The 24,322-nt window shown below is 46.9% G+C and overlaps 2 protein-coding genes across 4 annotated transcripts; one reads left to right on the forward strand and one right to left on the reverse strand.

Annotated features, from left to right (window-relative positions):
- The first annotated feature begins 385 nt into the window (after nt 1–385).
- fer1l6 (fer-1 like family member 6) lies at nt 386–19,916 on the forward strand. 2 transcript variants are annotated; one of them, XM_078795262.1, is made up of 45 exons: nt 386–477; nt 623–734; nt 2,496–2,550; nt 2,635–2,766; nt 2,827–2,889; nt 2,959–3,037; nt 3,232–3,388; nt 4,961–5,147; nt 5,259–5,360; nt 5,455–5,545; nt 5,617–5,731; nt 5,825–6,068; nt 6,133–6,241; nt 7,042–7,249; nt 7,374–7,494; nt 7,588–7,688; nt 7,755–7,857; nt 8,596–8,715; nt 8,785–8,937; nt 9,015–9,186; nt 10,129–10,253; nt 10,346–10,480; nt 10,563–10,712; nt 10,778–10,885; nt 11,044–11,106; nt 11,593–11,691; nt 11,790–11,988; nt 12,045–12,142; nt 12,205–12,324; nt 12,390–12,435; nt 13,268–13,312; nt 13,555–13,658; nt 15,223–15,351; nt 15,415–15,549; nt 15,628–15,755; nt 15,833–16,003; nt 16,083–16,237; nt 16,302–16,447; nt 16,526–16,614; nt 16,682–16,780; nt 16,860–16,980; nt 17,677–17,797; nt 17,893–18,050; nt 18,268–18,368; nt 18,468–19,915. In XM_078795262.1, the coding sequence occupies exons 1-45, from the start codon at nt 402–404 to the stop codon at nt 18,646–18,648; spliced, it is 5,526 nt and encodes a 1,841-aa protein (XP_078651388.1). In that variant the 5' UTR covers nt 386–401; the 3' UTR covers nt 18,649–19,915. The 2 variants fall into 2 exon arrangements, with proteins under 2 accessions (XP_078651388.1, XP_078651389.1); XM_078795263.1 differs by lacking the exon at nt 11,044–11,106 and having other exon boundaries at nt 18,468–19,916.
- Nucleotides 19,045–24,322, reverse strand: LOC131135679 (uncharacterized). Of its 2 annotated transcripts, none has more exons than XM_058081872.2 (10): nt 24,207–24,322; nt 23,098–23,561; nt 22,719–22,838; nt 22,480–22,643; nt 21,333–21,461; nt 21,184–21,265; nt 20,911–21,116; nt 20,758–20,844; nt 20,606–20,681; nt 19,045–20,111 (listed from the first exon to the last, which is right to left on the reverse strand). In XM_058081872.2, exons 2-10 carry the CDS (start codon nt 23,537–23,539, stop codon nt 19,894–19,896), a joined length of 1,524 nt encoding a protein of 507 aa, XP_057937855.2. In that variant the 5' UTR covers nt 23,540–23,561; nt 24,207–24,322; the 3' UTR covers nt 19,045–19,893. The 2 variants fall into 2 exon arrangements, with proteins under 2 accessions (XP_057937855.2, XP_078651390.1); XM_078795264.1 differs by lacking the exon at nt 24,207–24,322 and adding an exon at nt 23,751–23,890.

The following is a 24,322-nucleotide window of genomic DNA, read 5'->3' on the forward strand; positions in this document are numbered from 1 at the left end:
CACGCGGAAGGATTCGGCCATGGACGTAAATTCCACTGCAGCCAAAAGAAGCTGGAACCCGGGCATGCCCATATTAGGAAGTCTCAGTGAAAAAGCTCTCTGAAACCTAGCCTTCTACTAGTCGTGATGCTGTTGCGCAGGGGCGTCACTAGGTTCTGATTAATTAAAAAATATCAAATTATTTAGAAGGGCTTATGAACATTTTAGGGGGCCTGCTTTTGCCCTATTATATGAAATTTGTCAGAGATTTTTTTGGTAAAAAAACAAAATCAACAAAAAAATTAAATTAAATAAAACAATAAAATCCAAAAATAATTAAAAAAATTAAATTAAATTAAAAACAGGCCACTGCTGTTGTGTATTTGTAAATGTTCTCCATCGCAAGCAGGAAGGCGAAGCTGATGTTCGGCCTGAAGGGGAAGAAGAAGAAGAAGAAGGTCCAGGCGGACCTGGTCCTGGCAAACAAGGCGGCCCTGGGTGAGTCCTGAACACGCTGAAAGCAAACACGGCAGCATCAGCGCCAACCTTTGTCAAACAGTCACAACCAACGCCATCATGCTTAGCACACACACTTGATGGCCACAACATTAGGTACACGTGAACTTGATTCTTCTCCTGACAGACAAGGAAGCCGAGCTCCCCTCTGAAACGTCTCAGCTGCTGGAAGGAGACGACATGGAGCATCAGGAAGGACGCTCTGCACGAAGAACCAGAACCATGGCCAGCACCAAGCGGTATTTTGGACTGGGTTCTAGCTAAAATGTTCTCGTTCTGGTCCACGGCCTTCTCTTTGGTGTGGTCCATGTGTGCGTTACGCCGTGGTTGCCTCTCTGGCAGCAAGAAACTTGGGCGTGTGATCCAAGCGTAAACAAACTGCACCCATTTTGAACGTCAGCCATTTTTGTAGCTGCTTTGGATGGCTCTATCTTCCTACCTACCTACCTACGTACCTTCTTACCTACCTACCTAGCTACCTAGCTACCTACCTACCTACCTACCTTCCTACCTACCTACCTACCTACCTACGTACCTACCTACCTACCTACCTATGTACCTACCTACCTACTTACCTACGTACCTACCTACCTACCTACGTACCTACCTACCTACCTACCTACCTACCTACCTACCTACGTACCTACCTACCTACCTACGTACCTACCTACCTACCTACCTACCTACCTACCTACCTACGTACCTACCTACCTACCTACCTACCTACCTACCTACGTACCTACCTACCTACCTACCTATGTACCTACCTACCTACTTACCTACGTACCTACCTACCTACCTACGTACCTACCTACCTACCTACCTACCTACCTACCTACGTACCTACCTACCTACCTACCTATGTACCTACCTACCTACTTACCTACGTACCTACCTACCTACCTACGTACCTACCTACCTACCTACCTACCTACGTACCTACCTACCTACCTACCTACCTACCTACCTACGTACCTACCTACCTACCTACCTATGTACCTACCTACCTACTTACCTACGTACCTACCTACCTACCTACGTACCTACCTACCTACCTACCTACCTACCTACCTACCTACCTACCTACGTACCTACCTACCTACCTACCTACCTACCTACGTACCTACCTACCTACCTACCTACCTACGTACCTACCTACCTACCTACCTACCTACATACCTTCCTACCTACCTACCTACCCTACCTACCTACCTACCTACCTACCTACATACCCTACCTACCTATCTACCTACCTACCTACCTACCTACCTACCTTACCTACCTACCTACCTACCTACCTACCTACATACCCTACCTACCTATCTACCTACCTACCTACCTACCTACCTACCTACCCTGCCTACCTACCTACCTACCTACCTACCCTACCTATCTACCTATCTACCTACCTACCTACCTACCTACCTACCTACCTACATACCCTACCTACCTATCTACCTACCTACCTACCTACCTACCTACCTACCTACCCTACCTACCTACCTACCTACCCTACCTATCTACCTATCTACCTACCTACCTACCTACCTACCTACCTACCTACCTATTATTTATTATTTATTATTTATTATTTATTATTTATTATTTATTATTTATTATTTATTATTTATTATTTATTATTTATTATTTATTATTTATTATTTATTATTTATTATTTATTATTTATTGATAATACTGAAATTGTATTCTTTTTATTGAAAAAAACAATAAATAATAAATAATAATAATAATAATCCATTTAATTTATAATGCACTTTACATCAAATAAATGCACACATATATCAGGTTGCATGACACTTTCACAGATACAATAATTCCAGGTGGAGGGTTACGTGTAAAAAATATTTTTTTACATAAACGGCCCGCGTGCCAAAAAGTTTGCCCACCTCTGGTCTTGATGAATGAAGACCTTTACCTTCAGTACCAGAGGTCGGCCATATCATTCCCTCCTAGAGTAAGATGATGTGAACCCTGTGCAGGTCCAAGCTGAGAACCGCCATTGAGGAGACTGAAGGCAAAGCTCAGAGCTTCCAGGTACGGCTCCCAGCCTTCCACGGCTCCTATGGAGGTATTCCTGTAACAACATGATGATTAATATTATTATGATTTTGCTCGGAGGTCGCCATCAACATCACGGAGGCCAAGCAGCTGGTGGGTGAGAACATCGACCCCAGTGTGGTGATCGAGGTGGGCGATGAGAAAAAACAGACCACGGTCAAAGAAGGAACCAACGCTCCCTTCTACAACGAGGTCGGAAGCCCACCATGTCACCATGGCGACAAGATTCAACTGACTTTCTTGTCCTTGTAGTATTTTGTCTTTGACGTCTTCGCCCACAAAGAGATCTTCTTCGATAAAGTCATCCGGCTGACGGTGCGTGGAGATGGGGTTGTTGATGCCGTATTTTTTGCCGGCTACTTGAACGCCTCTTGTGTCGCACAGGTGATGCACACCAAGATGCTGAGGAGCTTCTGCATCGGCTCCTTTAAAGTAGACGTATGGACCGTCTACAAACAAGCAGGTGAAGATCACTTCCATATTTATTTATATTTATAGATTTATGTTAGATATGTGTATTACCCATTTTCCAAATGCATCTTGGCATTTGATGATTAAATTGTTCATCAACACCCAACCTCCCACCACAAATAGATTGCAGTCCTGCAGCAATCACTGGTGTCCACCATACCCTCCTTTTTTATTTCTGTGTTTGAGGTCATCAATTCATAAACAAGTGGGCGGTGCTGACGCTTCCCGGCGACATCAGCACCGGGGTCAAAGGTTACGTCAAGTGCGACATCAGTGTCTCAGCGAAGGGCGACAGCATGCAGCCTGGAATTAAAGCCAGCGACGCAGAGGAGCAAATAGAGAAGTAAGTTCAAAAATAAAATACAAATCTCCATTTTTGGTTTTTTGGTTTATTTAAGGGGACCCATTAGGCTTTTTCCCCTTTGTAACCTATAAATATAATATTGTATTGTATTGTTGTATTCTTGTGTTAAACGAAGCCCTGAAAGAAGTTTGGGAAACGCTCGGTTTCAAAAGGCGTGGTAAAACTGCCCCTTCCTAATGTCACAGAGGGCGGACTTCCTTATATGGTTCGTAGGCACTTTGGGTGTGACCAATTAGAGACCTTTTTTTCCCAACTTTTTAGAAATAAAGTACATAACCTTTTATGTAAATGCATATTAACTTTAGAAATAAGGGAGATTTTACAAAAAATAATATACTATAAGCTCACAGTTTATATGGTTTTGTGTTATTGTGTTTCGACATTACCACTTTGCTTGCCTGTCCTTGAAAGCACCATAGTTGTGTGCTAGACAAAGTCAACGTAACAGATTATTTTCTACTGCACTTTTTTTTCAAAACGCAGTTTCGCCTCCTGTAATTTAGTGTCCAAAACAATGCTAGGCTATATGTACAGTATTTAAGTTACATTTGTTGTAGATTTGTTGAGCACTATGACTAAGCGGAACACATCCTCTCAAGCTAAACTAGTTACCCTTTAGCCCGCCTAGAAGCTCATTAATTGGCTCAGACTGTTTGTATACTATCGTGTGATTGGCCGTCTTGCCTGTCACTCCACAAACGCCTGCCCTCCAATGTGTTGCTATCTGGCTGGGAGTTCGTATTCAATCTGAATTTGGCAACATGTTGGCTAGAAGGATTTAATATAATGTACCATAAAAATGTACTATGATTTAATTAAGGTGAGCTTAAATGACATGCCGAGTGCTAGTGTGCTAGTTTAGTCGATGTCAAGTGACACTGTGTGAGCATACTTCCGGTACTGTCTACCTCCCCTCAATCAATGATGTTATCATTTTACGTCTGGGAAACAAACTCCGAGTTCGTGCCAGTGGTGAGTCTGTGTCCATTTTGTGCTTTTTTTATTGTTGGAAGCTATTTATCTAAGTGCACTCAGACAGAGTGAAACCTGAAGCGATGTTATTGAGAAAGGCCGGAAGTGTGCTGTTGGTCTCGGAGCCTTTGATTGGCTGTAATGTGACAGGGAGGCGTGACCGGCGATGCCAGATTGTGTGATGGGATACGATACAGATGACTGTTGTGGGCAGTGGCCTCATAAGGCCTATTTTTGATTTTTTTTGTATAGATTTTTTTTAACAAAAATAATTTTTTCAGTCAAAAAATGTTAACAAAAAATCTCTGACAAATTTTATATAATAAGGCAATATAATATAATAATATAGTATAATATATAATATAAATATAATATATTATAATAATATATTAATAATAATTATTATATATAAAAATATAATAATAATAATAATATAATGTCACCACAACCTAGTGACGCCCCTGGTTGTGGGACACTTTTATTTCAGTAATACATGGCTATTTAACATCACAAATGTCTATTTCTCATAACATATTAGGCATAACGAATTAAAAAACTAAAGAAAGAATCTTTGTCCAGGAACCTCCTGATACCGGAGGGGTTCCCCTCAGAGCGCCCTTGGGCCCGTTTCTGCATGAAAGTGTACCGAGCCGAAGGTCTTCCCCGCAACAACTCCAGCATCATGGCCAACGTCACCAAGGCCTTCATCGGGGACAACACGGCGCTCATAGACCCCTATGTGGTCGTTAGCTTCTTCAGACAAGTGGTGGGTCCTCCGAATGATGTAGATGATTTGTAAACAATTGTATCTTGTAGACACTTGACGTGGTGTGTAAATAATACATGGAGCTATAAATTCTGTCTTCTTGTTTTCAAGGGTCGCACATCCACACAGAAATCCAACGCAGATCCGGTGTGGAACGAGCAGATCGTCTTCACCGAGATGTTTCCTCCACTGTGCCAGAGGATGAAGATCCAGGTATAGAAAAACGCTTACACCTACAGTCCAGTTGCATTGGAATCTGTATCTATATGATACTATTTAAAAGTTGTGATGGTACGCGTCCTCATAGGTTTGGGATGAAGGCAGCATGAGTGACGTTGCCATAGGAACCCACTACTTTGACCTCAGACGCATCTCCAACGAACAAGATGGCGACAGAGGTAATGCATGTAGGCTACAGGATGCTTTTGTACTGTGAAAAAAAACCCTCTGCTTTGGATCTCTCTTGTAGGGTTTTTACCAACCTTTGGTCCCGCTTGGATCAACCTGTACGGCTCAGTCAGGAACTCTCTGGGGGACGACACGGCCGAGCTTAACGAGGGCATCGGAGAGGGCGTGTCCTATAGGTTTCTAGCTAGTCCGAACACAGACTCTAGACAACCCATTTCGCCTTGTGGGACTAATAAAGGCGTGTCTTATCTTCACGTGTCTATCTGAAGGGGGCGTGTCTATGTGCAGCTGGTGGTGGAGATCCTGTCAGGGGGGATGGGCCCAGAGTCCAAACTTGCACGGATAATTAAGCCAGTGAAGGATGCCAAGGCGGGAAAGCCTGCAGGGAAGGATGCAAAGACCCCAGCCTCAGCAGCATCAGCCGGAGGAGGAGGCGGGGCATCAGGAGGGACAGGCGAAGATGACAAAGGCAGGGCAGCGGCGGAGGTCCTACCTGTGGAATGTCCTCCTACGGTAAAAAAGACAGTGTTTTTAAAGAGAACACGAGCAGATGAATGAACCAATGTTTATGTTTTAGCTTCACACTGACAACAGAGACAGCTTCCTGCTTTTTGGAGCCTTGTTTGAAGCCACCATGATTGACAGGAAGATCGGAGACAAGCCCATCAGTTTGGAGTTTTCTCTGGGTCAGTGGCTCACCCGGAAGTAATACACTTAATATTATTACATATACTACAGCAGGCATGCTACTTACAAAGTCATATATAAATATAATATACTAAATAATAAATATAATATTAAATGTAGAATTATATTTATTATTTAAAACATAATATATTAATCTATTGGCCATGTGTTACGTATTGTGTTCACTCATTGTTAGCGCGATGGCCATGTCTTATGTCCCTCCTCAGCTCCCGTAGCCTGCGCAGTGCGAGTTGCGCAGTGTTGTGTAAACAACAAAGATGGCTTCCACGTAAGCTCTTGCAGGCGATACAGCGGCTCCGTATGTCAGTAGAGTAAGAAATAACAACGTGAGGGTGGATGATAAGCTTTTTATGCCAGTCGATGAACACTAGCCCCATCGTATCAAGTATCAAGAACGCGACTGATAACTAGCGTGACTGTGCGGCTGTGACTAGGCTAGGCATCTGCACATCTTCACTCACTCGTTGGTGAAAACAACATACTCAGCCGCCATTACTGTATCTGCTCTTTCTGACCTACAGCCCCACCTACAGGCCAGTCCGCGGTCTTGCCTTTAAATGTCAATGTTTGAAGTTCCACTTGAACAATCTTTAGTGAAAAGAAAAGTGAAGCACCCTATAATAAAGTCCAAATGCTCACCTCATTTGTCGACATGTGCCCTGTGATTGGCTGGCCACCAGTCCGGGGTGTACCCCGCCTCTCGCCTGGGTAGGCTCCAGCATACACCTGCTGGCTGGCTAGCTGGATGTTCTTATTCGTTGTCCATTCCTGCACTCAGGTAACTATGGTAACGTCCAGGAGTCCGGCGCCCAGCAGCCCAGCCCGGGCTCCCCAAGTCCCGCCCTCGGTCGAAGGAGACCCATTCTGGACTTTTCAGACAGCTCCTCCTCGTCCTCCCCGCTGTTACCCAGAGAGTCCCAAGACCCCACCAGGGCCTCCAAGTCCACCACGCCTCCACAGAAGCCGCTCATAGTGGAAGGAAACAGGTGGATGCTGTTCAATCACTGGATATTTTATTTTATTGGGTACCACTGTGTATACTCTATACACAGAAAGTAGCGTGTGTGTGAGTGTATACTGTAAGCCAGTATTTGTACTCTGTATGTACAGGTACTACATGTATTTGCCCCTGGAGAAACAGAAGCCTTGCATCAATGTTCTGAGTCAGTGGGAGGACAGAAGCTATCGTCTGTACAACTCCAACATGCTGGAGAACATAGCAGCCTTGTTTGTACGCTCGTACACACACACACACACACATTTGTGCGATGGAGTGTTGTGCACACCAGCACAGGAGAGCAACACACAATCATTTGTGTTCCAGGAAGAAGGTGTGGCCAAAGCGACTGAGCTCCACTTGAATTCACATCCCGGGGCCGAGCAGGCGCTCGGCACCACGGTCAAAGAGTTCTGTGTGGATGCCAGGTATCCCACCCAGACCCACGGAATGTTGGATGAGGTCCACCACACACCAAGTGTCTGTCTTTGCAGGAGTTTTATCGCTGCAGCAGAGGCCAAGTTGAAGACTGAGCTGAAGTCCAGTTACCTGACGCAGCTGGACAAGAAACGGCTCACCATGTGCAAGCAGGAACTGGTAGGAGGAACCAAAGCACACATGGAAAACGACATTCCCATTCCACATGGGAATAGAAAGTAATCAGGGCTGTCAATCAAATAGAATATTCACTCCTGATGAATTAATCCACTATTAAGATAAACCTTTTTGGTGCAACCAAATCCGGGGGTGGTTGCGGTCTTACATCAGACACCCTCACCCGGGTGACCCAGCTAGGGATCATCAACCCCCCTCGCTTGGTCAGCAGCTTCCATGATGTTTTTATGTTCAAAAAGAGAAAGAAGTTCTTCATTCAGTCATTCATTTTCTACCGCTTATCCTCACAAGGGTCGCGGGGGGGTCACCTTCGGGCGAGAGGCGGGGTCCACCCTGGACTGGTGGCCAGCCAATCCCAGGGTACATATAGACAAACAACCATTCACACTCACATTCATACCTATGGACAATTTGGAGTGGCTAATTAACCTAGCATGTTTTTGGAATGTGGGAGGAAACCGGAGTAAACTCCACACAGAGATGGCCGAGGTTGGGATTGAACTCAGGTCTCCTAGCTGTGAGGTCTCGACCCCCACTCGACCGCCGTGCAGCCAGAAAGAAGTTCTTATCCATCATGAATGTAAAAAGATATAAATGACAGGAATTTGACAGGAACGTTAACTTTGACAGCCCTAAATATAACGTCGCCATCATAAAGAATTGTTATTTTTGGTCCAATTGTTCTGACCCCCACTGCGTGGGAATGTGTGTGTTTGGCAGGAGAGCATGATCGGCGACGCTCGGTCTCTGGTGGAGACGAAGAGGAAAGCGGGCGGCGTGAAGGAAGCGTTGCTGGATGCCACAAAACTCACGCACAAGCTGCGCTTCCTGGTGGAGGAGGTACGGTGTGCATCCTCCTGGTGCGTCAGGTGCAGCTCTTGAAGGTTTGATCACCCGTGTGCGTTGCAGCCTCAACACACGGTGCCCGACGTTTTCGTGTGGCTGTTGAGCAACAACAAGCGCGTGGCCTACGCTCGTCTCCCGGCCAGAGACGTCATCTTCTGTAGCAGTCAGGAGGCTCGTGGAGTCCACTGTGGAAGGATAGTGACACTCTTCCTGAAGGTACAGCCCATTACGCAACATCACACAACCGGGGGAAGAAGATTTATGTATGTGTGTGTGTGTGTGTGTGTGTGCAGCCACCAGGGAAGCGTGTGTCAGGGTTGTCAGTCCAAGCCAAAGTGGACGTGTACTTGTGGTTTGGATCCTGCATGGACGCCTGTCATATGTTGGATGACCTGCCCGCAGGGTTCACCGCCGCCACAGGGGGCGCTGATGCTAACAACCCACCCACTCACCTGACCTGCACAGGTAACAGAGATACATTTTATGACCCGGAGACCCAGTGTGGTGTTGTGGTATTAGTACGTGTTTCTGATGGTGGGTTGGGAGCAGCTCATAAGCTGGGCTATATCGCGGTAGACCGGAGATGTTCACGCCGTAGACGTGGCATGATGCTCTTCACCAGACTAACAATGCTGGCCTGTTTTGGGTCTTTATGTAGACCTCCAAAACCAATCCTCTAATGAAGCAGACACACACTTTTTATGCATGTTTGCTGTTTTTATGCATATTTATGTGTATGTCTCATGTGTTTTTGCATGTTTATGTGCATGTCTCATGTTTATATGCATGTTTATGTGTGTTTTATGTATGTTTCATGTGTTTATATGCATGTTTATGTGTGTTATGTATGTTTCATGTGTTTATATGCATGTTTATGTTTGTCTTATGTATGTTTCATGTGTATATGCATGTTTATGTGCATGTCTCATGTGTTTATATGCCTGTTTATGTGTGTTTTATGTACATGCCTCATGTGGTTTCTGTGTGTCTTATATATGCTTCATGTGTTTATATGCATGTTTATGTGTGTCTTATGTATGTTTCATGTGTTTATATGCATGTTTATGTATGTTTTATGTATGTTTCATGTATTTATATGCATGTTTATGCGTGTTTTATGTGTTTATATGCATGTTTGTGTGTGTCTTATGTATGCTTCATGTGTTTATATGCATGTTTATATGTGTTTTATGTATGTTTCATGTGTTCATATGCATGTTTATGTATGTTTCATGTGTTCATATGCATGTTTATGTATGTTTCATGTGTTTATATGCATGTTTATGTGTGTTTCATGTGTTTATATGCATGTTTATGTATGTTTCATGTGTTTATATGCATGTTTATGTATGTTTCATGTGTTTATATGCATGTTTATGTGTGTTTTCTGCATGTGCCTGCGTCCAGAGCAGCATCAGTTCTGGTTAAGGTGTCACATGTATCAGGCTCGCGGTCTGATTGCCGCTGACAACTCGGGCCTGTCCGACCCGTTTGCTAGGGTCACCTACCTGTCACACAGCCAGACCACCAACGTAAGCGTGTATAATCATATCGACATCGTCGAGGCGTACATGCTGGGGTACAGTGTGAAAGTACTACACGATGTTTATACGCTGTGTGTCAGGTGATCAGTCAGACGCTCAGTCCCACGTGGAACCAGTGCTTGCAGATGAGCGGCATCCTGCTGAGTGGAGACCTTCAGCACATCCTGGAGGAACCGCCGAGACTTGTTATTGAAGTGTATGATGACGACGCCCTGGTACGTATATATTATATTCATATTCGTATATTTGATGTGCCATTGCTGCTCTCGCCTCGCCCATATTGGACCTGCAATGCAGGGCAAGGCTGAGTATCTGGGGGCCACTGTGGCGCAGCCCGAGGTCCACCTGCTCTCTGAGCCGTACACGCCCCCCACCCTGCGGTACAGCCCGCTACACCGCGGCAGCCAATCAGGAGGAGAGCTGCTGGCGGCCTTCGAGCTGGTGCAGGTCAGCTGATCTGCGTCCTGCTACGTCATTTGAAATGATAATGAGACACTGCTCCGCATGTGTAGGTCGCCATGTCCGGTGAGGGGGGGCTGCCCCCCTTGGAGGAGCAGGAAGGGGGCATCTACACGGTCCCCGCCAACATCAGACCAGTTCTCAGCACCTACAGATTGGAGGTGATGTTGCGTTGACTGACTTCCTGCTTCATCTTTGGCATGATGATGATGAAGCCTGTTGTCCTCCATGTTCTTATTCAGTTCTCTCCATCATCCAGACGTAGGCCTCTCGTCTAAACTGCATATTAATACATTCTATTCATTTCAAACTGTTTTAGGTTTTGTTTTGGGGTCTGAGAGAGCTGAAGAAAGTTCAGTTGCTGGCTGTTGATCGTCCTCAGGTACATCCACCTCCAAAAAATAAAGGGAACACTAAAGTAACCTGTTGTAGATGTGAACAAATGAAATATTTGAATGACATTTTTTCATCTTAAGAACATAGCCCACTTACATTTTCTGCCGTTGAATCCCTCATCCGCGCATTTATCACATCCAGAATCGACTCCGCTGCCCGCCTCCTCACCTCCACCCGCTCCCGTGAACACATCACTCATCCATCCATTTTCCTCCACTTATCCAGGTCCGGGTCATGGGGGCAGTAGTCTCAGTAGGGAAGCCCAGACTTCCCTGTCCCCGGCCACCCGGGAATGCTGCTGATGAGACAGCAGATGTTCCCCTGAGGGATCTCCTCCCAGACCTACAACGTGTTACTTTAGCGTTCCCTTTATATTTTGGTGTATTTCAGTGTATTTATATAAAGTTAATGTACCACAATTCCACCAAAACAATCGTTATTAACCAGAAGTATCCACACCATCCACATGCAGGTGTACATAGAATGTGCTGGAAAAACCCTGCGTTCTTCCGTGGTTCAGCGGTACAAGTCCAACCCCAACTTCACCACGCTGCTTGACACCATTGAACTGGCATGTACTTCTTTCCTTATATACTTTGTATATACTTTATATACTGTATATGTGGTCTAACGTCTGTAGCGGTCTGCTGTGTCCCACGCCTCCTGCAGGAGTTACCCGAGAAGGAGCACCTCCATCCTCCGCTCAGCATCACTGTTGTCGACTGGAGGGCCTTCGGTCGCAGCACGCTAGTTGGAAACCACATCATCAACAACCTGATGGCCTTCAAGTACATTGCCCCCCCGGCACCGCCGGCCCCCATACGGACGGACATGCCGCCGACAGTCGCGGAAGCAGAAAGCGCTGAGGGTAAAACACGCTAACGGTTGCTTGCGTTCCATGTTATTATCTTCACGCCCATCTAGGAGGACCTTCCCAGCATGTTGAACACACGAAATCCCCGGATGTTCTCATCACCGTGGAGGAGGACGTCCCTGAAAAGACAGAAGCCAGGAAGAAAAAGGTGAATGCTTCTGAACGCTTGGACATCATCTCAAATGTTACGTTGTGGGTCTGAAACGTCAGGAGAGGCCGACGAAGAGCAGCCGTCGTTCCACCAAGCGAAGGAGACGGACCATCGCTGACGAGTCGGCAGAGTGCGTCATTGACTGGTGGTCCAAATATTACGCATCGGTGGAGAAGAAGGTAACGGCAAATTAAACTTTTCATCGGGAAATCCCTGCAATGAACCACTGGAGGTTTCGTTCCAGACCAAACAGACGGAAGGTGCCCTCTTTCCCCGAGTCTTTGAGAAAGGTAAGGACTATACATGCTCTAGTGTCCACTCCAGCTCCAGGCTCCAGCCTCCAGCACCCCCCACGACCCTTGTGAGGATAAGCGGCAGAATGAATGAATGAATTTATGCATCGTTTGTATGCATGCGTCATGTTCTTCACCAGCCATGTTGTTTGGTCTAGACACAGTACCACTGAGGAAAAGACAGGAAGCAGAACTGGAGGTAGCAGAGATGAGGATGCTGAGATTCCCATCGGGAGTGACCAGGATGGATAGGATCAGAAAGGAGTACATCAGAGGAGCATTCCGTGTTAGAGGTCTTGGAGATAAAGTCCTTTAGGCCAGACTGAGATGATTGGGACATGTCCAGAGGAGAGATAGTGAGGAGAGGAAGACCAAAGAGGAGGTTTATGGATGTGGTGAAGGAGGACATGAGTGTAGGAAGCCAGGGTTGGATGGAGGAGCTTGTGGTTGAATACGGCCTGTTGTATGTTTAAGGAAATTATACCTAAATGAAGACGTTGATAATGAATAAATATTTCTCATGAATTCAGATGCAGCAGCGTTGGCAGTCCCGTGCCGCCCACCACCCCAGCTTTAGGAAATCCAAGTGAAACCCTGCTATGATGTCTGATTTATGTCTAATTTTCCGTTATTGAGGTTAGAAACGGGTTGTCTACGATGAAAATAATCCATTTATAAACGAGGGATCCTACTTTGTGGGGATTCACTTATCACTGTACGCTAACCAAGGTACCACTGTACTTTTGGTGGGTTCTGCATTGATCGGACTCGCTATATGAAGGCTAGAATGGTACCAAACTGGTAACGTACGCACTGTTGTGTATTGCAGCCTTGCCGTACCACAGCTTGCTCGGCGATGGAATAGACTCTTTAGGTAAGACGCGGAAGTCAAAGATAACGCCGGAGCAAAAATGCGCCAATTTTCCAGATTCTTAGTGGTTGAGTGGCACACATCTAGCAGCTGTGGTTCTGCCTGCTTCAGGTTGTTGTGTGGTTTCAGCGTGGTGCGCTTCTGCTTTTCCACGGCTACTGCTAAACTCTACATCTCCTCTTTCAACCATGCGCTGACTATCCTCTATCTTAATAGACTATTCTACCATTCTCTTGTCCCGCCAGTGAGCAGCTCCTCAGATGTGGACAAGAAGAAGAAACAAAAGGGGAGAGGAACACCGGAGCAGAACCCCACTTCCAGTCTGCCCGCCCGACTGGCCACGCTGCAGGTACACTCACCCAAATAGATACAGGCGGTCCTCGGGTTGCGGCTGTAGGAAGCATTCCGCAAGATTGAAATCCCTGGTGTAGGCTCACACTCGTGCCACGTGGTGCCGCTCCGACTAGGTAGGCCGTAGGTTTTACTTTTAGGTGTTGACACAAACGTGTACCCTTCTTTGTGTTGCTGGTGGTCCTGGCTAACTTCTGCACAAGGTAGCAATAGCTGGAGTAATAGCAGTAGCAATAGCAGTAGCAATAGCAGTAGCGATAGCGATAGCGATAGCGATAGCGATAGCGATAGCGATAGCGATAGCACTAGCAATAGCAGTAGCAATAGCAGTAGCAATAGAAGTAGCAGTAGCAGTAGCAGTAGAAATAGCAATTGTGGTAGCAATAGCAATAGCAGCAACAGTAGCAATAGCAATAACAATAGCAATAGCAATTGTGGTAGCAATAGCAATAGCAATAACAATAGCAATAGCAATTGTGGTAGCAATAGCAATAGCAATAGCAATAGCAGCAGCAGTAGCAATAGCAATAGCAATAGCAATAGCAATTGTGGTAGCAATAGCAATAGCAATTGTGGTAGCAATAGCAATAGCAGCAGCAGTAGCAATAGCAATAGCAATTGTGGTAGCAATAGCAATTGTGGTAGCAACGGCAATAGCAATAGCAATAGCAATTGTGGTAGCAATAGCAATAGCAATTGTGGTAGCAATAGCAGTAGCAGTAGAAATAGCAATAGCAATAGCAATAGCAATAGCAATTGTGGTAGCAATAGCAATAGCAATAGCAGTAGCAGTAGAAATAGCAATAGCAATAGCAATAGCAATAGCAATTGTGGTAGCAATAGCAATAGCAATTGTGGTAGCAATAGCAATAGCAATTGTGGTAGCAATAGCAGTAGCAGTAGCAGTAGCAGTAGAAATAGCAATAGCAATAGCAATAGCAATAGCAATAGCAATAGCAATTGTGGTAGCAATAGCAATAGCAATTGTGGTAGCAATAGCAATAGCAATTGTGGTAGCAATAGCAGTAGCAGTAGCAGTAGAAATAGCAATAGCAATAGCAATAGCAATAGCAATTGTGGTAGCAATAGCAATAGCAGTAGCAGTAGCAGTAGAAATAGCAATAGCAATAGCAATAGCAATAGCAATTGTGGTAGCAATAGCAATTGCAGTAGCAATAGCAATAGCAGTAGCAGTAGCAGTAGCAGTAGCAGTAGAAATAGCAATAGCAATAGCAATTGTGGTAGCAATAGCAGTAGCAGTAGCAGTAGAAATAGCAATAGCAATAGCAACAGCAATAGCAATAGCAATAGCAATAGCAATTGTGGTATCAATAGCAATTGTGGTAGCAATAGCAATAGCAATAGCAGTAGAAATAGCAATAGCAATAGCAATAGCAATAGCAATAGCAGTAGAAATAGCAATAGCAATAGCAATAGCAGCAGCAGTTGTAGATCCGCCCCTTTTATGGGAGCGCGTCCGTAACTACGAAAGACCGCGTAGCGAGGAGCGCCTGCCTCCCGTCTAACAGACCCGCCATCCCGGCTGACCCCGCCCTCTGCAGCTGTACAACAAGGAGCTGGAGGCGGAGTTTGGACCTTTCAACGACTGGGTGAACACGTACGAGCTGTTCCGAGGGAAGGCCAACGAGGAGGAGGGCCCCAACGAGGAGAGGTTCGTCGGCAAGTTCAAGGTGAGCGCTCGCAAACCGACAAAGGCCCCCGACATCACACTCGTGTGACGAGGCCCCCCCCAGGGCCGCTTCTGCCTGTACAAGCTGACCGAGGACCAGGATGGCGCCTGGGATGAAGACGACGGACAGCTCCAAGTCAACAGAGGGATCCCGGCTAACACCCCGGTCCAGGTCCTGATTCGGGTTTACATCGTGTCTGTGAGTTGCGTTAAAAAAGCATTCGTCCATCTCGAGTGTTCCTGATGTCTCAGTTACCTTGGTTGTGTGTTCCTGAAGGCATCGAACCTGCACCCCGCAGACCCGGACGGAAAGGCCGACCCTTACGTTGTCGTTCAACTGGGCAAGAATGAAATCAAAGACCGGGACAATTACATCCCCAAACAGCTCAACCCCGTCTTTGGAAGGTACGCACCTTGGTCTTCTGGAAGTCTAGAAGTCTCCACTTTAGCAGCACCTCCTCCTTCCTTGTTCCTCCTCCCAGGTCATTCGAGATGCAGGCGACCTTCCCGAAGGAGTCGCTGCTCTCGGTGCTCATCTACGACTACGACTTGGTGGGAGGGGACGACCTGATCGGGGAGACACGCATTGACTTGGAGAACCGCTTCTACAGCAGACACCGGGCCACCTGCGGACTCCCCACTGAGTACAGCCTGTGAGTTGTGCTCAGAAGTGACACCGTGCGGTGACGGCGTTCCCGCCTTCGGTCTTCACCTGCTCCCGGTGTCCCTCAGTGACGGATACAACGCCTGGAGGGACTGCCTGAAGCCATCGGAGCTCCTGACCACGCTGTGCAGAGAGAACGGTCTGGACGGTCCTCATTTCAGACCAGGACGCATCACCGTGGCCGACAAAGTCTTCACTGGCAAGACACTCTTCACCCATGAAGGTACGCGGCATCGAACCTGGTTTGGTACCCCGACAATATTACTGATGTGTGCAAACGGTCCCAGATGAGGAACCTATGGAGTCCTACGAGCACTTGTCCTTGAAGATCCTACATCGTTGGGGCGAGATTCCGGGCGTGGGGTGCAAGCTGGTGCCGGAGCACATCGAGACCAGAACCTTGTTTAACAAGGCTCGGCCTGGGATGGACCAGGTAGGACTGGATGTCGATGCCGCGTACGGACCCGTGTGGGTTCTTCTCTAACTGGTCTTTGTATGCACGAGGGTGCAGGGTCAGGTGCAGATGTGGGTGGACATGTTCCCCGTGGACCTGCCCCATCCCGGACCTGCTGTGGATATTTCACCTCGTAAGCCCAAAGGGTGAGGCTGTGACACCTGAAGGCACCACGTCATGCCGGCAGATACTGAGTGCTTGGGACTCGTGCAGGTACGAGCTCCGCGTGGTCATCTGGAACACCGAGGACGTCATCCTGGATGACAGCAACTTCCTGACCGGTCAGAAGTCCAGCGATATTTACATCAAGGGGTAAAGGCCGTTTTGGAGCTGGCAGGTCGGGTCCTCCTGATCGGGATCTTGGTCCTGGACTCCTTCTTCTTCTTCGCAGATGGCTGAAGGGTTTGGAGGACGACCGACAGGAAACGGACGTCCATTACAATTCTCTGACGGGAGAAGGAAACTTCAACTGGCGCTTTGTTTTCCCCTTCAGCTACCTGCCCGCCGAGAAGGTGAGCTCCAGGTTGTGGACGCATTTCACCCCGAAATAAACCACTCGGGGTCCTTCAAAAAGATGTCAATATGTCGATGTGGGAGAATACGGCCTATTATTATTTAAAATATATATATTAGGGCTGTCAATCGTTTTTATTTGATTCTGATTAATCACATTTTTTTGTCCGTAGTTAACTCAGAATTAATCACATTTAATCGCAGATAGAAAAGTTTTTATGGTGCGACTACAACATCAAATTTGATGTGAAGGGATATCAATTTGGGAACTACGGGTCGTTATTTAAAACAAAAAAAACCTGTTTTTTCTGTATTATTAGCATATTAGCTCATAAACTCGCCCACAGATGCTCAGCAAATTCAAAATGTGAGCGAGTGAGACCTCTCACTCTGACACAAACATGTCTTTCTTTATTTGTGTCAACTCAAAATAAGATTTGTTTATAAATTCTAAATGTCTGTGAGTAAAAAAGCCTATTTAGGAACATTCAAAAAGGATTATTATTAATTATAATTAATTAAAATATTTTTGAATTATGAATGATTATAATTAATTCCAATTGATTATAATTAATGAAATAATCATAATTATAATTAATAATTATAAATAATAATTATGAATAAAATTAATATGGTCCTCCCGTTCTGCTCCTCCAGCGTCCACTCATCATTTTGGTCTTTCATTCCACCTTCAGGTGTTGGTGGTGAAGAAGAGGGACAGTATTTTCTCTCTGGATAAAAGCGAACAGAAGCTCCCCGCCATCCTCATCCTGCAGGTTTGGGACTTTGAGACGCTCTCGTCCGATGACTTTCTTGGTACGTGACGGCTACATCGGGGCTCCGAATCCCTCATCAGTCATTGAGCCTGAGCTTTTTTTTTGGGGGGGGGGTTCCTTTGTGCTTCAACACAGGCACGGTGGAGCTGGACCTGCACGGCTTCCCTCGCGGGGCCAAGACGGCCAAGTCGTGCAAGGGGGACGTCTTCACGGACGGGACGGAGCGGATCTCCATCTTCCAGCAGAAGCGGTCCAGAGGATGGTGGCCTTTTAGGAAGTCCGGAGAGCTGACGGTAGGCCAAAGCCAGGGGGGTCCAAAGGACAGCCTGGGGGGGCCGCCGGCGGCTGTTTGCAGAAATGTACTTATCTTGGCGGGTTCTGGAACCAACCAGCTGTGATAATGAAGGATTATTGTACCTTCATGTTCCACCGGTTCTGATGCAACATTTTAGGGTGCGGTAACCTTTAGAAATGACGCCACCGCCATTTGTTCCACTCTGACCTCCGCAGGGGAAAGTGGAGGCCGAGTTCCACCTCGTGACTGGCGAAGAGGCCGAAAAGAACCCGGTCGGCCGAGCCCGCAAGGAGCCGGATCCGCTGCCCAAGCCCAAGTATGTTCTCAGCTCTATTGAACACGCTAACGAGCGACCATCAGGGACCAACTCATCCCTCCATTCCTTCTGTGCCGCCCTGACCCCACCCCCCAACAGCCGCCCCGACACCTCCTTCTCCTGGTTCGTCAACCCCTTCAAGTGTTTCTTCCACCTGGTGTGGCGCAACTACAAGAAGTACATCATCATGGCTGCGGCGCTGCTCATCTCGGTGCTCTTCCTGGTTCTGCTGCTCTACACGATGCCGGGCGCCATCTCACAAAAGATAGTCAACGGGTGACGCGTACACGCAAGTGCAGCTATTCTTCATTCATTCAACACCAACGTGCATTTATTTTCCCTTTTGATGTGTAGTCATATCAGCAATGACCAGCAGAGGGCGCTGGTCTTTAGTGCCTTTGGTCCTCGTTCTAGCATGAAATAGCATTTAAAGGATATAAAAGCCCATGATAAATATTGCAGTAGCATAGTGCATATCAGGGGTGTCCAAAGTGCAGCCTAAGGGACCATTTGTGGCCCCCATTGTGTTTTTCATTGCCAAAAAATACCTATTAAAAATGTGAAAAATATGTAAAGATGCTGAAATGGTGATACTAATAATAAAACAAAGCTCTGTCTTTAAATCGGGGCTGTCAAAAATAATAATTTAATTTCATTCAATAATTTATTTCATTCATGACGTTAACATTAGTAGCGTCAATAATGTCAAGACACATTTTAATTAAATTAATAAAACAAAAGTGAGAATTTCATACAAAGTTTTCATACAAAGTTTATTAAGTTCTGGGATCCAACACCCAGGATGTTTAGTATTCAGATGTAGTGTTACTACTAGTGTTGATAGTACACTGGGTGTGTAGTAAGAGTAGTAAGTGAATACAGTAATTCTTAATCTTAAAAGTTACAGCATAGAAAAGCTGTTTACCACATTTGCAATATGCTTTTTAATTATTAGAGCCCTCTAGACATGAAATAACACCCCTATAGTCACATTTACACTCTTATTATCCAATATAGAAGACATCGTAAGAGAAAAGAAGACGTAAAATAAGACTCACATGTCAGGAGATTTTCTTTTTTTTTTACTTCCAGTACTTCCTGTGGTGGCTAAATTTAAAAACATTTTTAAAAAACATCACATCAATGTAACATGATTTATGTTTGTATTTTACTTCATTGGAAATACTTCATTAAAGCCAAAAATGGGTATTATACATATTTTTGACCAATAATACACCATATTCAACCATGACACAGCATGATTTATTCATTCGTATATTTTCGGTAAAGACGCAAAATTGGAAGCGCCAATTGGCAAGGGATTACTGCAGCGCTGGGGAAGGGAACCTATGACCTGGCTGTCAAACGTGTAACCAGCGCACACCTCAACAGGAAGCCAAGCATCTTCCATTTCCTTATCTGCAATGATAAGCATCCTAAATAAAGTTATAACCAAAACACGTTTTTTTCCATCATATTTCAAATCACGAAAATGAAATCCAGCCCGGAGTCTCACAAGGGGCCGCTAAAACTGGGGGGCGGGGTTGGCGTCCTGCTGCGCGAGGCCGACCTGCGGGTAGGAGGCGGGGGCGGAAGATGACGGCATCACGCCGTGCTGATGATTGACCTGGGCGCCATCGGGGCCCCTCAGGAGCAGCGAGGGTGCCGCCGGCGTGACGAAGGGGAAGGTCGGGACCGCCGAGACGACCACGTTGTTGTTGTTGTTGTTGCGGGAGGTGGCAGCTGAAACGAGGAGGGACGTGCAGGCGGGTGAAACAAGACGCACAGAGGTGGGCAACCTGCGGTTCTTCAGGCTCATTCGGTCACAAGTTCTTTATTAATGGAATTATGATCTCCATCTTGTTTTACTGTACTTTATTCGGCATGTTGGAGTGAAACTTTAAAGCTTCTTGAGCTGCGGTAAGCTAACCGTGAATACGTCACAAAGGAAAAAAAATGTCCCAAATGAGAGCCTACAGTCCTGTGTGAAGGGCAAAGTCATACCTTGGTTATGAAACGTTGCCAAATGTACCTTTACTTTTGTAAAGCGACAAGTTGGCTACGTTTTATGTTAATCTGGCATCAATGAATCCAGGAAGGACTCAAAAAGACCAAAAACTGCACTTGTTTGTTGTATCGTACCCCCTTTCGACTAAAGCCTGTGTTACGTTTGCAGCTCTTTAATAGTACAGGTCGCCCACCCCCAGACGAGAAGTCGACAGAGTGCATCATCTTACCGCGAGGATCTCTGCGCTGCGAAGGACCACCGACAGGGAAAGCGGTCTGGGAGAGAGCGACGGCGCCACCCTGCGTCTGCAAGTCAGCAGGCACACGTTGTTGCAACACCCGCACTCGGATGGTTGTTTCCGCGGGCGACGCCGTGACTAACCTGAACCTGGTTGAGACACGCCTGCAGTTTCCTCTTCGCCCTCCATCTGGCCACCCTCAGTCTGGTCTTTTCTCTGCGCTCCCGTACCTTCCACGCAAAGCCGCCGCGTCTTTACTCGGAACGGGTCACTGGCTACAAAAATGGCAGACTCACCAGGTCGGCCAGCAGAGGCTGAGGCAGCGTCTTCTCCAGTTCTCGCCGTCGGTTGAGGCTTCGCCGCCGGAGCTCGTTCCGCCGCAGTTTGTACTCCTCGTACAACGTGAGGTCTTTGGTCCACGGGCCACGCACCATCTCCCGCGGGATGCCGGGCGGTAAGGGAGCGATGGGGGGCAAGGAGGCGGCCGGCTGAGACGCCACATCTGACAGGAAGTACGATTTATGCGTCAAGGATGCATTGAAGGACCGCGGGGAAGTGTCTGCACTCACAGGAGCTCGGTCCGGCTGAGCTGAAGCCCGAGGTGCCTTTCCTCTGGCACGCCTCAAGTCCCGACCGCTGTGTCGCCGACATCTACGAAACAATCACAACGTCAGACCAACGCGCCGAACGCATGCTGAGCTTTTCTTCCGGGTCTCACCTCCGACTGAGCCGTGTGACCGCGGTCCATGTGATCGTCCAGCAGGAGGCATGAAATTACTTCCTGCTCCTCCTCTGGCTCCTCCTTGATGCAAATCACCTGCTTTTCTTCCTCCACCTCCATCTTCACCTGCATGACAGCCACACGGACGAACATCAGCAAAGTATTTTTCTTATCTAGCTTTCAAGGTGGATTGGAAGTGGGAAAAACAGCATTCCAAAAGGTATTCCAACTGCATACTAACAAACTAACATCTTCTGCATTAATAATTGTCATGAGGTGTAATTCACTTTTTAACCACTAAGTGGTGCAAAGGTGCCTGCCTGTCGGTATGCATGTTTTTACAGTGTAGCCAGCGACACCGTCTATGAGCACGCATCATTTTGTACTTTTATTTATGTTTACTTTGCTGACCAGAGAACGTGAGAAAATAATGTTAATCTAAGTTTTGTTGTAAACAATTGCCTTAAATTGGACAAATATGCTCCTTTTTATGACAAAATACAACACAGCTGCAGTAGTGTTTAGAATGTCTGAGGGTACTAATAGGGGTTGGTAATATCGTAGCATACTTTCTGTGGATTAGTATAATCTTGTGACCAAATGTTGCATTCTACATAACAAACTACCCGCTTCTCCCTGTGAATACGTGGGTTTTCTCCGGGTACTACGGTTTCCTCCCACATTCCAAAAACATGCTAGGTTAATTAGCCACTCCAAATTGTCCATAGGTATGAATGTGAGTGTGAATGGTTGTTTGTCTATATGTGCCCTGTGATTGGCTGGCCACCAGTCCAGGGTGTACCCCGCCTCTTGCCCGGAGACAGCTGGGATAGGCTCCAGCACCCCCCCCCCCCCCCCGCGACCCTCTGATACTCATTTCCAGGGGCTAACTATCACTTCCCAGGCCAAAGTCATAATTTTTGTGTCCAAAAGTGACAGTTTGTTGTCAACTACTGTGAAGAAATATGGAGAATAATGGAGAAATATTGTCCTTTGCCAGCCAAATTCATCAATTTTTGTGGTAAAATGTGGCACTATTAGAAGATTTTGGAGTCTGTTCGATTCGGTTGTCCCAAGTGGATGGGCGGATGGACGGGCGGATGTATGTACGTATGTACGGACCTCGCTGAGTGCGCTGTGATACCTGAGCGGTCGAGCTGTCGGCCTGCGGTGGGCCGATAGCCGCCTGCTGCTCTGCGACTTCCTGCGTCAGCGCCTGTGCGGGAGGCGGGCCCACGATGCCGTCGTGCACGGTGACGTTCCAGTCGTTCTCCTGAGCAACGTCTCGATCCGTGACACACAGCAGACCTGCCGATAAGTGCTTTGCGTAAAATGACGGCGCCCGCAAGTGGCCGCGCTCGTTAAGGCTGGTCCGCCTCCTACCTGGACTCCCCAGGGCTTCCGTGCTCACGGGGAGCGAGATGGCCAACAAGCTGTCTGCCGGATCAAAAACGGACGCCATTTTCTTGGCGTGCTGGCTCACGCTTTGAGGAGAGGTGCATTCTGGGTGGGCGGGAAGAACGGCTTGATTAGTCACTGGCTTTAAATCTGCAAAGCACAAATTGGGTGTGAGAGAAGAGGTTTGATTTTCATGGCTGTTGGTTGCTGAGGTTGCGGGGTGACCTGCATAGATTCACTTTATAATCATGCACAATACCGCCACCCGCAGGACGGGAGTGGCTGATTTCTCCATCAGTGAGGTCTGCTGTTCTTCCTAATTACCACAATTATTTCATAACAGTGAAACGTGTCAGGTGGTCACCTCGGGTGCTCTTCACAGCCAGATCATGACCCGCCAAGGTCTGAGAGGAGCATGCCGGCGAGGCCCCAGTGGAGGAGACACCAGCGCCCGCCGTCTGCCCCGGAGAGAGCTTGGACGGATGGCCGCGGACCAGCGAGGAGCTGCTGGAGGCTCGGTGTTGCAGCTCCTCCTCCACCCCCTGCCGGTAGTACTTGAGCTTGAGCTCGGTGTAGCGCAGCTTGGCTCGGATGTTGTCGTTCTCCTTCTCCTTCAGGGCCTTCTCCCGTTGCAGCGCCGCCACGTCCCGCTTCATGTGCGCCAGCTGCGCCTTCAGCTCCTCGAACTTCACGCCCACCACTTTGAGCATCTCGGCCAGCACCGTCTCCACGGCGCCGTTGACGGCCCGCTCAACCACCGCGCCCATCTGGCCTCGGATGAGCGAGACGGCGATGCTGATGTCCATCACACCTCTGCAGGGTTTTTACCTGTTGGCACATTTATAGTGAACTCACCGCCATTACCAAGGTAAAGTGCTTTTAGTACAACGCAGCGTGCAGACCATGCTAATAACTATTCATTTTTATTCTGACTAGTAATCATATAATCCATGGATTACATTAATCTGTGAGTTATATTAAAAGGTTGTGCCAAATACACATGAAAAGAATACCAACTTTTGTTTTGAAATCCGGAAGTCGTCCCGAGTCCAGCGGAAACTTTGCCAGGCGAACCTATCGTCCTCTGCCCGAGCAACTATTAGCGACAATTAAACTAAATTAAAGGCTGTGACGTTTTATCTTGAATTAATTCTAGTCAGGCGACTGGCAAATATTAAGGGTGTAAAATGACACGGTGTGTATGTGCATACGTCATTAACGATTACCGTACACATCAGAGCAGCTGCGCACTCCCATTTTCATTGTTGATGTTTGGACCGAGGAAACACGAAGGGCGTTTGATGAAGACATGTACAAGGAGAGTTAAATTATCTTTTTTCTCGCACGTATTCTACTCTTGTTTGCGGCTGGTGGGACGACAACACTCACAGGTTCCGGCCGACCATAGCTAAAATACGGTAACGCACGACAAATTACACATTGATATAAAAACTAATAATATAGTCACCTCACCTTTAAAGAACTGTGATGTATTTTTCCAAGCAGTCAGGCGTGTGTTTGTCTTCCAAAGAAGAGTCGGTACAGCGTTGTGTATTCAGACTTCCGGTTGCTCTTCTTTGTTAGGAAAT

This window comes from Doryrhamphus excisus, linkage group LG12 (genome assembly GCF_037039965.1).
Source record: "Doryrhamphus excisus strain RoL-2023G ecotype Guam linkage group LG12, RoL_Dexc_Guam_v1.1, whole genome shotgun sequence".
NCBI classification, from domain to species: Eukaryota; Metazoa; Chordata; class Actinopteri; order Syngnathiformes; family Syngnathidae; genus Doryrhamphus; species Doryrhamphus excisus.